The sequence below is a fragment of the Salminus brasiliensis genome, chromosome 6 (genome assembly GCF_030463535.1).
Source record: "Salminus brasiliensis chromosome 6, fSalBra1.hap2, whole genome shotgun sequence".
NCBI lineage: Eukaryota > Metazoa > Chordata > Actinopteri > Characiformes > Bryconidae > Salminus > Salminus brasiliensis.
This window is the reverse complement of record NC_132883.1, coordinates 41,282,881-41,302,365: the sequence shown is the minus strand read 5'-3', so window position 1 is coordinate 41,302,365 and position 19,485 is coordinate 41,282,881. Positions and strand designations below refer to the sequence as shown.

General features: G+C 41.5%; 1 protein-coding gene across 1 annotated transcript in view; it reads right to left on the bottom strand.

The window, feature by feature from the left end:
- The window catches only part of bin3 (bridging integrator 3), a 70,347-nt gene that overhangs the window by 19,711 nt on the left and 31,151 nt on the right, over positions 1–19,485 (bottom strand). The window contains exons 5-6 of the mRNA XM_072682430.1: positions 16,911–17,047; positions 8,361–8,401 (exon numbers count right to left, since the gene is read on the bottom strand). Coding sequence (XP_072538531.1) covers positions 8,361–8,401; positions 16,911–17,047 — 178 coding nt within the window. The remainder of the gene's footprint in view (positions 1–8,360; positions 8,402–16,910; positions 17,048–19,485) is intronic.

The window sequence follows — 19,485 nt, the reverse complement described above, 5'->3', positions numbered from 1 at the left end:
ACTAGATTAGGAAACACGGCTGCTGGGATTCGCTTCTATTCAAGTCACTAATCAGAGCTGGAGTGGGTACGCAGGTGTGCTGGGAGAATTCCCAGTGGGTTGGTAGCATTCTGGGCTATTAAATAAACCCATGCATATACAGAACAAGCAGGCAGCCTGTTAGCACTACAGCTAGGTCTATATTTGTAAAAGCTTAGTCATGAGTTGAAACCAGGTTTCCCCCAAGAGTTTACCCATGACATTAACACTCATTCAAATCACACTCAGAGATGAACCATAGCCAGATCTTGCAGATTTCCTTTGCTTCCTTCATAGTCTCCTCATTCACAAGTTGCATTAGGTGGTTTTGTCTGTTTAGGAACCCAACCCACGAAGCTCCTGACAAACAGTGCTGACATTGCTTCCAGAGGTGCTTGTGTGCCATATAACCTTGTGCCAGAGTTACCGTTGCTCCCAGATGTTTCTGCTTCACATTAACTTAACAGTACTTATGGTTTACCAGGGCAGCTTTAGCAGAGCACAATGTTCTATATCGCATCCTCTCTCTCTGTGTCGTACTCCTTGGTGTCAGAGTTATCATTGCTCGCAGATGTTGCAACTTACGGTTGGCACAGGCAGCTCTAACAGAGCAGAATGTGGATGAACATGAGGTCTGGGGACCTAGGGTACCTACGGCATCTATGACAAGTTCTGTTCAACTCATTAAGCTGCCAGTGTTTGCCTATAGGCACTGCCTGGCCGTTTGCCTTATTTTGTACACCTGCAAAGGGCGTGACTGAAGCAATTCCACATTATTTTGGCCGTGTGTTGTAAGTATGTGTACTGATGACAGTCATCATCTCCTCATCCACTTCAGGGTTGTGGTGGCAAGCACATAAGCCCAGGCAAGGTCAAACATAGGCATGGAGCCGGTGTTTAGCATCAGGCCTCCTGTTCTACTGTCAGTACTTCTCTAAAGGGACTGGACAAGCCATGTGTGTGTGTGTGTGTGAGTGCTTGCACATCTGTGTCAGCCAAGGGTGCAACCCCAAGTACTTGAATGCATTCATTAGAAGGGGTGTCCATAAATGTTTGGACATTATATGCTGTAAGTGCCTAGAGGCAGTTAGAATATGTCTAATGTTAAAATCCATAAAGAACAGGATGAGGTGAATACACACTCTAGGAGGTCAGGCCCGCTTTGTCTCACAGTAGATCAGACCAGTCAGGTCCAGCTCAGTCCATATAACAGAGGTGGGGCTGCTGTCCTGCTCTGTTTTGCCCTAAACTGCTGCATTTCTCAGTAACCGTCGATATGCAGAGTTATATAGTTGTTTTTCCTGGAAAAGAGAAATCTAAAAACATGCAGACTACAATCTGGGGCTAGACTGGTTCAACCCGAACAGGGCACAGCCTGTCTGACTCGACAAAAACACACACACACACACACACACACACACACACACACACACACACACACGTTCAACTTGTAATGATGTGTCTTGATGCTCTCTTGATGTTTCCCTGGACATCCCTAGGTCTGGGCCAGTTCAGCAACACACACACACATACACATGTTCAGACACACACACACACACTGACCGGTCAGCTGTATAATTTTACACTCGTCTAGGCTGGCTGAGGGCGTGGTGGCTGGTCAGAGGGGCGGATCGAAATAGCAGGCGGCTAAAGGAGAACACCAGGAACCGTTGCGCGCACACGCACACACACTCAAAGATTGGGTTTTGTCAGCCAAACCCAAGTCTGGACGAACTGACCGCTACAGCTAACTCCTGCTACGAGCCAAGGGAGGAGTAAAGTGTGTGTGTGTGTGTGTGTGTGTGTGTGTGCGCATGTGTGTGAGAGCTTGTTTTTCTACACTCGTGAAGACCAGCCGTTTTTGAGAGCAGCAGTAAAGCGTGGTGCTGCTCCTCACCTATAAATATGCTCCCTATATTTCTACAACTACAGTCAAAACTGATATGCAGAGAAGCAGCGTTCTTATGGTCAGGGTAGGGTTTAGGATTAGGATATCGGTTACAGCGCTGGTTACGGTTTGGCTGTAGTTATGGTAAGACTGGGCCAAAGGTCAAGGTTAGATTTAGGCCTCATATTAAAGGCATACGGGTTTTTTTTGTAAATTAGGTTTATTGGACTGGCTTTGTTTTCACCGTGTTGCTCCAGGAAAAACTTAATCAAAGCATATCTGGGGTCAGATTCATAAAACAATGCCAGATTAATTGTCATGTTAAAAGCAAATATTGTTGTGGCAAGACATTTTACCGACCTTACAAATGATCACAGGCCTGTTTTACCATTTCCGTAAAATCTTCCGTGTCAATCGTACTGTAACACCAGCCCACATAAACATACCACCTGAAGTGGTTCTTTCATTAGAATTTCATGCTCATGTTTTTTTTTGTGTACCAAGCCCAAGTCCATTCTGGCATCCAAACAGGTGCCAAATGTTGGTTATTAATATTTCACTGTGGTCATAAAATCTTCTGAAGGTCCCCAGTTCAACTGTACTGTCCCCTAACGCCAGTCGTGGGCTAGAGGAGTATAAAGCTCCCCAGCACTGATGATCACCCAACATTCTGACCTCACTAACGCTCTTTCTGCTGAATACAATTCAAATCCTCACAGCAATCCTCCTCTACTTCCCTTGACAGTAGAGACACTTCAATTTGAAACCGCGGAGGAACCTGAGGGTGCTTTGAGGAACTTTCAAGGAACCTTCTTCTTCTAAAAACCTTAAAAGTTCCTCAAAGCACCGTAAGAAGTTTCCTCCACAGTTCTTCAAGATGCAATCAGTGTCTATTTAATGTAAAACATAAGATAGAACTTAGAATTAACCACAGGAAGCTCTAAAAACGAGTCCAGAAGTTTAGCAATGTCAAACTCAGAGCATCGTAACGGTTCCATCTAGTTCATTAAAAATTTCCCTTTGAATCCGACTTCCTTCCTTCATCTTTCTTACGGCCCATTTTAAAAATCACACAATGGGCGAAAACACACTGCCATTATCCTGTGAACCCTATCAAGCAAAGGTTCCTTTTCCATCTTTCACAACAAAAACCCAACTGAGAAAAATCAAAGACGGGCGTCACTAATGCACACAGTGAAGCGATCCAGCGCTCCGCTCCGGTCTATAGCATGGAGTGCATCTTCCTCAATTGAACACGGAGAGAGACGTACGGCCGAGCAGGGGAAGTTAGTTAGCGGATAAATGAATCGCTGCATTAAGAGATTCTGATGGCTGAACAGATGGCTAATTCCATTAGGAGTTTCGACACCTTTTTTTCTTAAAGCTCGCATTAAAAACGTCATTTGAATACATGAACAAGCGGACGATAAATAAATAAACAAATAAATAAGAGCGCAAACGCGCGTCCAGTCCTTCATACACTAATGGAATCTCAGCTTTCATTGTATCTTAGCATATGGTTAGTTAAGTGCATTTTGGCTCGGCTGAAAACAATGCCGACGTTCCAGGTATTCCGTCAGGAGCCGAGAGGTCAGGCTGGCTGAATGAGTCCTGCGTTTGGATCTGCCTTTTTTTTCAGTGTGCATTTTAAACAGTAAGGGGCTGGTAGAGAGCTCAGTAATAGCACAAAAGGCTGGGATTGTTCTGCTGAATGTACACAACAGTTTGGAAAAGCAAAGATACAAAAAGAAGCCTGGCATTTTGTTTAATATGTGTTTCCTCTCACCACCACCAAAACCACTAGTTCCAACAGTTTAGAGTACAGCGATCATTTTTGACCGTGTGTGTTTGTGTGTGTTTAGGTGGGCGACAAACAGGTAGAGACCTTTCCAACCAACCAGCGCTATGAAGTTCAATCAGAACATGGACAGTTTAGGTTTACAGCTGACCACACTACTTACATATGACCACATACACACACACACACACACACACACATACACACACATTCTGTATTAATACGCCTCATAATTAAAAACAAGGAGTACTGCTAATGGAATAATCACTGGTCGTTATGTTGCTTGGCAACCATAAACTACTGTTAATAAATCACATTGCTTGGCAGATGAACTGATATGCTAGTGGCAACTAGTGACATAACAGATCACAGATAATCACGGATAACACAGATGAACCCGAAGTTTAACCACAGCAGTGTGGGATCTAGTTTTACAGCAGCTGTTACTCTTCACAGTGATAATTCCCTTAAATCCTGAAGCTGAGCTGCAGTGAAAACACATGAGCGTGTGGAGAAAACCGGTACGGAGCCAGAAGGCAACACGGCCACACATCTGCAGCCCCATCACTCTGGTGTTGGAGGGGAGAGCAGAGTTCTACTAGTGTGAGGTGTGGGGGTCTCAATTGGACATGAACAAACAGTCCCTAATAAAAACAGTAGTAGTTTTTAAGCACTGGGCTTTTGTTGACAGGGTTGTGATACAGGTTGTGATACCCGGGTTATAAATATACACTGGGGCGGTGGTGGCTCAGCAGTTAGGGCACTGGGCTATTGATGACAGGGTTGTGAGTTTGATACCCAGGTTATAAATATACACTGGGGCGGTGGTGGCTCAGCAGTTAGGGCACTGGGCTATTGATGACAGGGTTATAGGTTTGATACCGAGGTTATAAATATACACTGGGGTGGTGGTGGCTCAGCAGTTAGGGCACTGGGCTATTGATGACAGGGTTATAGGTTTGATACCGAGGTTATAAATATACACTGGGGCGGTGGTGGCTCAGCAGTTAGGGCACTGGGCTTTTGTTGACAGGGTTATAGGTTTGATACCCAGGTTATAAATATACACTGGGGCGGTGGTGGTTCAGCAGTTAGGGCACTGGGCTTTTGATGACAGGGTTGTGAGTTTGATACCCGGGTTATAAATATACACTGGGGCGGTGGTGGCTCAGCAGTTAGGGCACTGGGCTTTTGATAACCGGATTGTGGGTTCAATACCCGGGTTAAAAATGTACACTGGCTCAATGGGCTCGTTGGTGGCAAGGCGGCGCAGTTGAGATTAGTTAAAGAATATTACAATGCACACAGAAATGCACATTTTAGAACTGTATGGTAAAATGTTGGTCATATGACGGCCTAGTGACATAATGGTTTCCACTGGTCTGAAAAAAGTCCCCAATAACCAGTGAAAGTAAGGGGGGGGGGGGGCAATATAGAGTCTTTGTGTGGCTTATCAGTCTCCACATTACTTTGTTTCTCAGTCATCGTCCCCCCGTAACCTCACTTTACTGATAAATCTTCAGGAAACTACTCACACTTCCTGTTCGTGTCTCAGTGTCAATGCAATACTCAACCTTTGCCTTTAAACACCATCACTCTGAGCCATATTGGGATCCAATGGTCCGCTGTGTGTGTGTGTGTGTGTGTGTGTGTGTGTTTGTGTTTGTCTTCCTGAGCCGCTCCTGCTCTCTGAAGCCTCTCCTATGGTCCTGGCATTTGTCAGTGAGTAAGTAGAGAGTGAGTGTGTGTGTGTGTGTGTGTGTGTGTGTGTGTGTGTGTGTGTAACTCTGGGCTTGGGGCCATGCTAAGAGCCTACACACATGTCCGCCACACACCCACTAGCAAAAGGAAATGAGAACCATTCCATCCTGCCACTGGACACACACACACACACACACACACACACACACACACACACACACAGCTTACAGAACACACAACAGGCAACAAAGCTTTTCTGATGTAGATGGTAGCAACGTTTTGAGTAAGGTATACTGAACACACTGATAATGACTTCTTACTCTATAAAACTAATTACATATTAAAAATACCATATATAAATCATATTGCATTATGCTAATCCCAGTAGACTGTCCATTTCTACATTTTCTAAATGTTTATGGATCAGCATTGGCAGATGTGTATATATAAAGTGCATTTATAAGCATATATATATATATATATATATATATATATATATATATATATATATATATATATATATATATATATACACATACACACATATATATATACACATACACACACACACACACATACGTCATGTAAGTGCACTTATCTGTATACTTCTCAATATATTTTAGCTTATAATATTTGAATAGTTTGATATGTTTGGATATTTCTAAAAAATAATATTTAATTTAGTCTCTGGTAATTAGTTTTAGTATTAGTATTTATTGTCAAATAAATTAATAAAACATAATTTGACTGGGGTAACCAAACTTTTGCATAAGACTGCAATCATATGTTCCATATATAATATCTTATATCTATATTAAAGAATTTCAGTTGAATAACTTTAGAAAGTGGAGGAGTTAGCTGTTTGTCCAGAATTCAACTAAACACTAGAGAGGGGTTTCTCCTATTTCCAGGACGTTTGTCCTAAAAATGTACAAAAACACACACACACACACACACACACACACACACACACACACACACACACACACACACACACACACACACACACACACACAGGAGAGGAGCGGAGCGGAGCGGAGCAGAGCAGAGGCGTTTGTAAGGAGTGTCTGTGCTCCCACTCCCCGGCCTGTCCGCTCGTTTAAGGTCTGCTTCCTGTTCCGGCCCCTCCCACGGGTGGAGGGGGGGGGGGGGGGGTATGGAGAGATGGAATAGCACTCACGGGGGCGACAGAGGAGTGGAGGGGCGGACAGCCAAATAAACTTTCCTGCAGATCCTCTCTTTCATTCACTCACTCAGCCCGTCACACACGGACCGGACAGAGTCACAGAGGCCAAACTCTCTCTCTCACACACACACACACACACACACACACACACACACACACACACACACACACACACACACTTTTTTTAAAGGCATTAAATTCTTACTCTCCTTAGTACCTTCAGACAAGCTGATGAAGCAGACTGAGCTCTGACGTTCAGAAGCATGTTCTTTGCTGCTTGGGGGGGGATACAGCTGATTAGCACTGTGATGAATACTGTGATCAGATCAAAATTACTGTAGAAAAAAGGATCTTATAAGGTCTCTCGTGGTCAGCACAGTAACTTCTCATTTCACTTCATAACTCCCTGAAAAAGCAAAGCAATTCTGAGACAGAGTGTGGAGAGATTGTAAGAAGCTGTTTAGCATGTTAACCATAACTTACATCTGGCAGTTATTCTTCATATCGTGTCAGAATTTCATGACGAACGGACCAATGGAAATGCTCCAAAATTACCTGGAATTTTACAATCTTTTACACGGACTTCCACTGAAAAGTTAAGAAGGTTTTTTTATAAAGAAACCCTGAACAAGATAAAGCAGATAAGAGGAAGCAGAAAAAGAGGATGTGTTGTTTAGTAGAAAGATTGATCAGATCAGGTTTGATCATTGCGTTTCAAAACAGACGGACAAAAGCTGATCTAGAACGTAACCTGAATGCAAATGTAATTTGCTTCTTTTTTTAAATAAGTAATTATGTAATTATCAGTTCCGCTGGGAATCTGCAATCACAAATTCACACAAATCCAACCAACCCTTCTGCAATACTGACAATACACCACTCTGCCCCATCACCGCCTTATTTCTGCATTAATGTTTAAATTGTGAAAGTGCTTTCGCATGAACACCAAGTGTGCATGTGCCATTTGGGTGTATATGTGGTGGTGGAAATAAAGGGGGGGGGGGGGGGGGGTGTTAAACCGTAATCTTGATTGTTATTTATTCTTTTTTTAATGAAAAGAAAATATTATGCCACTTTTTTAAGATGCTGTCCAGGCCTACTGCACACAGTGAGTCACACGGTGCTGCTGGGCTGGATGCTGCACCAAACAAAGTTTGATGTGGATTTTAATTCCAAGTCGTTTCAAAACAAAAACAGAAAATTCTTTCTATTTTATTTCTGAACCCGTACGTCTGTATGATCTAGTTTCTTACTGGTACAAATAAACAGGTCTCCATGTCTCTCTCTAAATAAGATAAGATTTCTCAAGGGACCTCCTGGTGACACAAAGGTTAAACAAATAATTAGGAAATAATGAGGAAAAGATTTGTCGCTGCCAGAACAAAACCTTGTATCTCTGACTTTACAGAGGAAAAATAAATACATTTCTAACTTTCAGCACGTTTTGATAGATTTTGGTCATTTTGGACCATTTCTATTGTCCTGTTTATTTTGTTTTATGAATTTATTTGGAATTTTTAAATCCAAAAAACAAAAAAGGAAAGAAAATATGTTGATAGGAATTTGTTCCGATATCGACAATTAAGTTTCTGCAGTTAAGAGTTTCTAAAAATATATAAACAAATATAACTACATCAAAACTCTACACTTTTAAGCAGTAAATCTGAGACTTTCCTAAAATATAAAACAAAAAGGCAACAACTGTCATGGTCAAATGAAGTGTAGAGAGTGATAAAGAACAGAGGGCAGACGCAAACACAGTTACTCACTTTTTCAGAGGATCAATCACGGTCTTCTGAATCTGATTGACCTAAAACAAAAGAGAAGCAATAGGTTTAAAAAGGGAAGAAATAAAGTAAACTATTATTTATCAAAGTGGAAGAAGAAGAAGAAGAAGAAGAAGAAAAAAAAATAAAGTGCGCACAAATGCTGACTGGCAACCTTCAGAACAAATTACATTGATCATTAAGTCGAAGGAAAACAAGCATCACAACAAAACAAGGGGAAGAAAATTAATAATAATATACTTCAGTGAAGCTAATTGGTAGCAGGATACAACATAGCCTCCACAATATCAACAATTGTCTTCCCTCCCCTGCCGGAGCGGCATGGAGATCAAGCTCCATCTCTTCCTCCAAAAGAGGGATAAGAAAGGTGGGAGAGCAACTTTGGTGACGTCACCTCTTTATTGTACTCGAGCCCCGAGGAGACAGACGAGGAACGTGAATATTCATCAAGCGCGGAATACAAAAGGACGGAACCGTCGGGGGACGAGACATGAAAGCGAAGCCCAGCTGGGTTTGCGAGCGTGAGGAGAGGGTGGGACGCCCCTACAAGATGAAAGTTCTTTGCAAACAAACATTTTTAACAATAACAGTTTATATTCCCCTCGTTCTCCTGCGTCGCATGCCAGAGCTGAGGGGAGAGGATGGAGGGAAAGGAGGAGAGGAGAAGGAGAAGGAGGGTGGATTGCATTTAATAGGTGAAATCTAAACAAACTAAACAAAACAAAGCAAAAAGAAAAGTGTCTCACTCGAGCCTCGGGCCTCGACCCACCAAAGTGAAGTTGGCTGACAATTAAAATCCTAACATTTTGAAGCGTGATTTACATTGCAGATTCGATATGTCAGGACGTACCATAGGATGCGGATGGCTGACGGATAGCTAACGCACCCTGGCAAAATAACACGAGCAAAGAGCAAACCAAGAACTTTAAAAGCCACGGCTGGCGGAGGAAGCCAGACGCAGGCTGACAGGCCCCGTCAAAAAAGCGTAAGCTCCAGAAGCTAATGAACGACTCACTCGCTATTGAGAGGCGAGTCAGTCAAGGGAACCCAAACAGAGTGCGGCAGAAAAAAAACAGACATATCAATTCTGTAGTTTCTTTTATCAGCAACGGACAAGGACACTTATGACTAGTAAAAAAAGGTTGTAAACGACACTCGCAATAGTAATAAATTCATTAATTAATAAATAACTTAAAAATAAATAAATAAAAAGGTCCAAACACTTGTAGTAAGCTCAGGTAGAGTGCACTGTGGTGTAATAACACTAAAATACTGGTGGTCTTTCTTAATTTTCAAGAAATTCATGTCCAAAAACCATAGAACTGGTAATTGTAGACAGTGCTTGGTCCCCGATGATTGCCATTTGCAATGTCATTTGAAGACAGACAAATTCACATAATATCAAAAATCGACTATGAATAAGGGCAGTCTAAAAATATTGCCACTTCTGTGCTCTACTGACTCCATAATGACAGTGCTTGGACGCTTTTGACTGCCTTTTGCAATGTAATTCAAAGACAGATGTTTAAAGTCCATAGACATTGACGTGTTCTAGACCGGTTCCAGACAAAAGCTAAATATTACAGACATATCAATTATTATCAACAAACAGAACATTTCAGTTTCTATCATCACTAATAAAATCGCTCTAAAATTAATTACAGACCAATAAAAAGTACCCAATCAAACCCGCGGCCTGCAGATTTACCTCGTCCAAATTCAAATCATGTCCGAACAGCTGTTACAAATCAGGTATTGATCTAAAAAATATATTTATCATCATCGTTGCTCTACTGACTCCATAAAGGCACAGTGCTTGGGCCCCGATGATTGCCATTTGCAATGTAGTTTGAAGACGGACATTCACTCCCATTACAGATATATTATAGACCATATTCCTTGCAATTTTTAAGTGTTCTAGATTAATTTTAAGCAAAAGCTTAATATTAGCTGGTTGTCTTGGTTGCAAACCATGAAATTAATCTGTATTTATCTGTATGTAAGTTATTAAACAAAGACATTCGACCACAATAATTTTTTACACTTTTTTTTCACGTTTTGCTAACATTACTTTAGTTCAGAATGGCCCACAAAAACAAATACTCTTAATGTCTTGTGTGAATAATGGTGTAAGCTGTTGTGAGATTCTCTCTTGGAATTCTCTGCTGGTAAAAGCTTTTAGGCCTTCAGAGAAAGCCTAATGCTTCAGAGAAAGCCCCCCCACCCCCGATGAGTTTGCACTGCATACATAAAGGTCAATGAGGGAAAACCGTCCCATCAGGAAAATGTACCACAATGGATTTTAGGTATCTACTGCCAAGTAAGCTCACAAGTTAACACTTCAGCTGAACTCAATGCCTTTCATGAATGTAACCACGAACATAATTGAGAAGTGACAGGGAATCAACCCACTGTGCTTTGATTCACAAAGGATGAGAACACTGTAGGCCTTCTGGAAGAGATCCGTCACTGGCTGTGAATACGAGCATGAGGCTAACCATTAGATCAGATCACGAATCAGAGGAGTAATTCAGTTTGTCAGATGCTCCACACCAGAGAAGACAAGAAGTTCTAGAAATCTTTAAGCATTTCAGAACGTCGAAAGTGGTTTGTGGTGATACACAATATGGACAAAAGTATTGGGACATGTGGTCATTCATTGTTTCAGAGTTAATCCTGCTTTTGTTGGATAAACCATCTCTACAGTCCAGGGAAGAAGGCTTTCTGCTAGATTGTTGAGCACTGCTGTGAGGGTTTGATTGCATTTGCAGATTAGAGATTTAGTGAGACCAGGATGTTGGATGATGATCACCACCCCACCTCATCCACTCCTCAACTCCTCAACTTATCCCAAAATTATTGGATCAAGCACCAACCATCATTCCACCCGTCCCACTGCTTCACAGCTTAATGCTGGGGGGGCTTTATACTCCTCTAGCCCACGCCTGACATGGTTCATGCTTATCTGCTCCAGAGTCCTATTCTATTGGCAGGACTAGACAAGTTGAATGCATTCATTAGACAGAAGGAGTGTCCAGTAACATCCATGTTAACATGCAGAACCTTCATAAGGTGAAGGCGATAGAGGGAAGACATGCAGCAGTGCTCTGAGCAGAAGAGTAGCCTAGTCAAGCAATTCTAGCACCATATTCTTAGAGCAATTCCTTTTATTTTATCTAGAACCGTTCTGTTAAAACTTTTATTAGTCATATTTATCAGGTGTTACGGCCGTCGTCCGCATTTCAACAGCACTGGAACACTATACGCATTAAAAACGGACAGTATACGGAGGACACTGGGCAAGACAACGTAAAGCGCACAACTGGATATAAGAAGAAAAGAGCAAAGACAAGAGAGGTTGACGGCGAAGCGAGGGAGAGGGAGAGAGCTAACGTAGAAGATGTCGAAAGCTGGTGGAGGGGTGTAGCGAGTATTCCATAAGGTAAGAGCAAAGCCTGAGGGCGTCGCTAAAGCACTAGCATCCGTGTGAATCAGAGGGCAGAGATCAGCCCGACTCTCTCTCTCTCTCTCTCTCCCCTTCCCTCACACACACACATACACATACATACACATGTACAAAACACACACACAGCCCAAAAAAACCCCACAAAACACACAAACCCTGAAAAATCGATACCCCCCTCCCCGCCGCCATGGCCGCTAGTCGTTAACCGCTAACCGCTCGGCTTTGCGGGCCTTAAAGCCTTTTAAACACTGACTTTAAAATATACACAATGTAGGCCTGGGTTGAGGCTGCCTTCATTACCATAACACGTTTTCTTCTCGCTCACCCTCTTCTCTTTCTCTTTCAATCTGCCCTTGAGCAATTCATCTTTTCCAGAAACAAACAAACAAACAAACAAACAAAAAAAACAACAAAAGCAGCAGAGGGAAGGGAGTTTTCATTGTCTTTATTTAAGGCTAGCATGATTTGGTTAGCCACCATGGCAGGACTGGACTGCTGGATTGCGAAAAGAAAAGCAAGGGGGGTGGTGGCTGGGGGGGTTGGGTCCAGTGCAGGTTTGGCGTCTGATTCATGGAAGTCTCATTAACCATTCAGGCATCCCGGGGTGGTAATTCACACAGGCGCGCTGAGGAACGCCGAGCCGGAAAAATCAGCTGTGCTAACATCTCTTCTCGCCCACGGCTAGCGCAGCGCTCGCCTGCCAAGTGCCCATATACCGGAATAGCAGGCCATAGAGCTCAGCTCAGAGAGAGGAAAGCTGTAGAAAGTGTTTGCTTTAGTGAAACTGACAGAGGGGTCAGTAGAGAGAGAGCACATTTGCATCAAATCTGTTGTCTGAGAGATCTGCTATGCGGCAGCCCGCATTAAATCCACCGGTGCTTATAGACCAGTTCGCGAGGTTGGCGGATGTATGTACGCGTGCACGCATGCATGATATTTCTGATACGATTCATTCAGCCACGAAAAATTTAGGTGGCTGCGTTCTCGCTGGAAATGACGGAGATCCTTTGATGCCTACTGCTAACAAAAGATTCTTTTCATATGTGGGCGTACAAAGGAGTCTTTAGGTGGGCAGGTCAACATAATGCATCTCTCAATCATTTCGCATAGTTTTCACCAAGTTATGGAACATCTGACCAAACCTGTGGTGCGAAAGTTTCCTCTATTAAAGATACTGACCACACACATACACACCATCCTGAAGATCAGACTGATTGACTCTGACTGGACAGCGCAAGGCTTCCTAGCAGTGCCGCCTCCAGACCGGTCCACGAAAGGGGGCATGAGGTCCAAATGCCGCCGCAGAAAGGCCTGGAAGAACGGGCAGTGGGATCGACAGCAACCTTCCACACCCACACACCTGACACCTTCAGCGGTTGACCAGGAGAACAAGAGAAGGAAAACTACAATGGCCTCAACCAAGGCAGAGTGTCTGACCTCACGCTCGGGTTTATTTAGTCATTAAAATTGACGCAAAACACACCAAACAGCGCTTGAGAGTTTGTATAGAGCGCTGCTAAGGGTCTCTGGAACGCGGCGGATGGCCTCTTACCCCTCTCTCTCCGAATGGGCCGGGCTGCTGGGGTGAAAGGGGTTGCGAGGTTGAAGGCAACTACAGCTATTACTCCGCCGAGGCCTTGTCAGCGCTCTGCGAATCGCTTTAGGGCTCGAACCGAGTTTAAGACTGAAACCATGGAAAACAAGCATTAAAAAGAATAGTAGCTGTTTTAATCAGCAGCAGTGGGGAACAGACAGAAGACAGAAAACAGTGAGGCTGGATCCTTCCGAAACCGAAGAGTGCAGATTTCTTTTCGGTTAAGCCGCCTGAGGAGTGTTGCAGGGCGGGTGAGGGGGGGAGGAGGGTGGTCTGTTGTGAGAAAACCTTACTCATACCCAATCTGCTAGAGGGTAACGGAGTTTATTTCAGCCAAAGTGAGAAACAAAATTCATATAAACCGTTTTCCCCTGCCAAAAAACGAAGCAGAGTAAACATGGGTTAAAGGATGTTGTGAGGCAGAATAGCAGTGTGTCTTAAGCATGTTTAAACAGGTGAAACACTTGAGAGAGAAAAGAAAAGAAGACCTTGGCAGTTCTCTGCTTCGACAACAACAACTTTGGGGGGGGAGAATGTTAAGCTAGACGTAAAACAAATTGGAATAAAATACCGACATTCGTAAAATTTGCCATCTTTCTTAACCATCTCACAAGCAAACTACCGACCTGGACAGAATTTGGCAAAAGATGCACCAGCGTGATACGGCTGTTTATAGTAACATGTGTTAGTAACATGGACGTAGCTAAGCAGATTGTAAAAGTAAAATAATAAAAACATAATATAATAAAATAATAATAAATAAATAATAATAATAATAAAAAAAAGTAATTGTCTCACGTCCCCATAGCAACGGCTGCTGCGATCAGCCTGAAAATGATCAGACTGAAAATGTGCGGACATCAATATTTTAAGCTGACCCTGCTGAAGTTCTTGTTTAAACCTAGAAATTTGCACTTCACATGTAAACCTAAAATAATAAACCATAAAAAATAATAATTAACTAAATAAAAGAAAATATCTATAGATGAACTGATAGAAAAACTATACAATTATTAGTTAAATGTTCAGTTTTTTTTTTTTAACCCATAAAAGAAACTTTTTACTTCATAAGTGTTTAAAAAAAATGACATATGATTAGAAGCACCCACCTGGAAAAGCTACATAAGATTCAAACCCAAGTTGACTTTTCTGTCATTAGAAAAGCCAATGGAAATCTTTCCGTCAGATAAGGAAGCTTCAACGCCAGAGCTTCAGAAGTAACTTTAGATGAGCATGTCTCATCATCTACATGAGGTGTTTTCCTCTCAGTCCATGACGCACGGCAATGTTGTTGAGCAACCTAGCCTAAAACTATACTCAAGTGCTTTGGTAAAATAATTTAAGTAACTCGCAGAAAATAAGAACAGAATAGAAATAAACTATGTCAACAAATGACTGAAGTGCCGATTAACATACAGAACATACGTTCAGGTCTTGATGCAGCAAAGCATTCCCAAACCATCATATCATACTACCACCACCATGCTTCACAGTTCATATGCGGTTCTTAAGTTCTTAACTGTCATGTTTTCTCAAACTTAACACCATCCAAAAAGCTCTATTTTTGATTAACCTATCCATAATACATTGTTCCAGAACTCAGAAGGATCATCTAGGTGTTGCTGGGTGAACCTGAAACTAGCAGTAATATTTATTTGCGGTAAGGAATGGCTTCTTCTGTGCTATTTTGATATGATGTACATTATTGCTCAGTGGTTTTCTTTTCTGATGGTTGAGTCACGAATGCTGACCTTAGCTGAGGGAGGAGAAGCCTGAAGCTCTTTAAAATGTTGTCCTTGGGCTCACTCCCTAGATGATTTTATACCTTTATCTTGGAGAGCTGTTGAGAGGGCACTTGGGAAGATTGACTGCAGTTCCAAACATGCTCCTTTTGTACGACGAGCCCTAGAGCTGTACCTTTTCCAGCCTGATAGGCATCCGCTTCAGAAATCTCTTTACTCTGTGGCCTGCCAAATTCAATCTGGTGTAAAGGCCCAAAGTTAGATTTTCGTTGGCCATGGCTGGTACAATTCAAGGCTGGTGAATAACTATAGAACTCATACTGGTAACTGATGAGGGTGATATATAACCCTTTCATTTGTTTGCATTATTTAGTAGATGTAAATATATACTACAACCATAAAATCTTCTGACTGAAGATAAAGTGAAAATAAATGCTCTGGCCTAGTAAGTGCACACCAGGTTTACTGGATTACAATTAAAGTGGGATAAAATAAGTGAAGAGACTATAGGAGAAGAAAAAAAAAAAGGAGAAAATCCCAGAGCAGCAGCATTGTTCTTACATCTCTGCTGCTCTGCAACACCATGCCCTGCAGATACTCTCAAAACTCAGTGCTAATACAGCTATTCCCACTGCAATTACTTTTACTCGTAATTTTAATCAAATACGCAAAGTAAACATTGAAAACAATAAAGAGTATAGCAGAAAGTGAAAAATTCTTTGAGAACTTTCCTTGAGATACTGCCAATCAGCAAATCAAGAGGGAAAGAAATGTCACCTTAGATCTGCCACATAAAATCACATTTTAAAGTATGGGTACATTTTCTTTTTTTTGGCTGGCCTTAAGGAGGCAGTTTCGCTGCCGAACTGATTGATGGACTTTGTTAAAACAAACATGCGCAAGAACTGCCTCTTGTTTGCCTAGAAAAGACATTTTCTTGTATTGACTGTTTGAGGACGCCATTTAGTCACAAACTGTAGCAGTTTCATTTTGACTCAACATCGATACTGCATTTTTTCATTGTTATCACAGCATTAGCATCTCTACTGTGCCGGCACAAGCCATGCTCATGAGGTCCTGGGCCCTTCACATCTAAACACTAGTAAATATGTGGTCAACAGGTTAAGGTTCTCAGGGCAAGGCTTGAGTCCTTTACCAGGCAGGGTCTCATGAAATGCTACATGAAACATAATAGGGGTCATTTTATGCCAAAAAAAAATTTTTCACAATGAAGAGCAGAGATTTTGGTCCCAATGTTTTTTCTTGCGAATGAATTCAAAGCTACAAATAAACAGAAGTGCTCAGTTCTGGAAATAGTAGTAGGATGGATAGTTTAAGTGAAGTACAGTATGGTGCAACGGTGAAAATTAGTTTTTTAATAATAAAAAAAAAATCTCAATAAACATTAAAACAATAAGTAGAAAATCTATGTAGTTCAGTGTGTTTATTTAACAATTTCACAACCTATCACACCTAAATCAGGTGTGCTACTTTATTTTGGATTTAAACATCTATCTGTGATGGCTAGCAGCACTGAGGAGAAATCTGAAACCAAACCTTTTTTCTGACCAGTTTGAAAGACGTCCACTACTTTTTTATTTATTTATTTTTCTTCCTTAGGCGCTTAAGACTTTTGCACAGCACTATATGTGTGCATGCTTGGCAAACTTTGCTTTAGGGGTGTTGAAATAATACGAGGAAGTGTTTATGCATTTTAATGTGGTCCTCACCTTCTCCTGGTTGAATGCATCCATCCGCTTCATGGCTGTATCCAGAGCCGTCATGGATTCCTGGAAGGCTTGGTCCTGATCACACAGCGGGTTACTCAACAAGTCCCCAGAGATTTTTACTGCTGCTTTGGACATGGCTGTAATACCAAGAATACCAAAAGAAAAAGAATGAGCACAAAAAGTTGAACCATAAACAATGGATTGAGCCATTATACATAAAAAATATACTAATACATGATCCAACTACAACCATTTGGATTTGAATGTATATTCAAATATATAGAATTAAAGAATGTAATTTTAAATATTTGAAAGCATTAATTAGGACGCCTTAAAGAACACGATGATAAAAAGAAATAGGAAACAAGCAAATTGCAATGAATTGATATTATATTTGTAGTGTATAATTTGTTTTGTATGTTTCCAGCCACTGTTTTGCCCAAAACTTCAACAAGTTCCTAATACAGAAGGAAAAATTATATATTTTTAGAGATACTGATTACATAATTAGCTTTAATACAAAGCTAGGGTGGGATTTAGACAATACGTGCACGAGTGTGGACACCTACTTCTAACTGTGCCATCAAAAATGTCATTGCTCGGAATAAACTATTTGGTCTTGACACTTTTCCAGGCAAACAAAAGTCCTTTTTTGGCAATTCTGGCCAAATAGTTGGTTCCCGAATATTCTGTGAGGCCCCAATTTGTATAAGCAGACATACATTACCATTACATTGTTTTAAACGCTTTCTTTTTTTTTACATTTTCACATTTGGTAGGAAGTTTTTCAATAGAAGTCTATGTAAAAAAGCCATTTTGGAGCATTTCTATTCGTCCATTCATCACACAATTTGACACAGTGTAGAAAACAACCACCTGATCCACATTGTCAAAAATTATAACAGCAAAAGTGGGGATCATGTTTTTGCGGGACAGCGAAAATATTAAATTAATATATATTTTGTTGATTTTGGACGCAAACTGAGAATGCTTAATACAGAAGGAAAGTAAAGGCAAATTTGAATATTTTTAGAGATACTGATTACATAATTTGCTTTAATACAAAGCTAGGGTGGGATTTAGACAATACGTGCACGATTTGATCTTGACACTTTTTCAGGCAAACAAGTCCTTTTTTGGCAATTTTGGGTAAATAGCTGGTTCTCGAATATTCTGTGAGGCCGCAATTTGTATAAGCAGACACACATTACCATTACATAGTTTTAAACACTTTTTCAAACTTTTTTTTTTTTTTTTAATTTTCACATTTTTTTTTCCAATGGAAGTCTATGTAAAAAAGCCATTTTGGAGCATTTCTATTGGTCCAGTCATCACATAATTTGACACAGTGCCGAAAACAAAAATGAAAACAGCAAAAGTGGAGATAATGTTTTTGCAGGACAGTGAAAATATTTAATAAATATATACTGTTGATTTTGGACACAAACTGAGTACGAAGGGGATATAGGGGTGTGGAAAGAACTTTTGATATCCATGATATTCTGCTCTTTATTATAAAAAATAAGTAAAAATAGACGGATGAATAAATAAATAGTGAGTATTTTATGACAAACCTAGAAATACCAAATAGAGAAGACTAAACCTGAAGCCACCATATAATTAAGAAGCCACCGAACATCAAACGCTATGCACCCTCTATTAAGTGACGAAAAGACTCCTCACACAAGGCACCAAAACCCAGAAACTTTTTCATCTTCCCCAAGTCTGCCTCCATTAGCATAACAGAACAGCATAATAAAATGGATCTTTACCCCGTTTGGGGTGGTGGGTGAGATTGGGCCTCTGATGAGGGTGGATGTTTCATCTGGCTTCCTGCCTCCCCTGAATCTGATTTGGGTTGACGCTGACACTCGCATCTGATCAGCAGCCTGAGTTAAAGCAGCCGTGGCAGCAAAGTCCATGTACCGTAATTGGCGCTGGCACTATAGAGGCTTCAGCGAGCAATCGGTGCTCTTTAGTGAATATTCATCATCTCCATCAGCGCTCCTGCTCATGCCTGTCGACAGATGCATCAACTTGTGGAGCGGCCGTATAGCAAATCCTTTTACATACGTTTCGCCAACCAGCTCATAGATAGCGTGCATCTCCATGAGCTTGGCCTTCCTCAAGACAATAGCTGTAGCATGCTTTTTGACACTGGGGTTCCAGCTGGTCGCGTTTGTTGGACTGCTGTGGAACACAAGGGCTCCTGCTGTGAGCAATGTAACCGGTGTGGCTCCATTGAGTTGTGCACATAAACCCAAAGAGAAGGAAGAGGAACCTGTTCAGCAGATGGACTCCATGAATTATCACAACACATCTGACAGCATCTCTTTAATGGGCTTTCCTTTACTGAAGAGCATGAGGAGAGGACGGATATTAAAGGAGAGTAACGTTGACCCTCATTCTGCCCTCATGCCCTTCTGTCTTCATCACTCCACCCCCCTACCCCCCAACCCCTCCTTCATTCCTTTTCCCTCCACACCAAAGGAGTAATGCACAAGTAAGGTCATGACCCTGGGCCAGCTCGACTGCCTCTGTTCTGTGTAACTGTGATTGAGAAGGTTCAATCTCA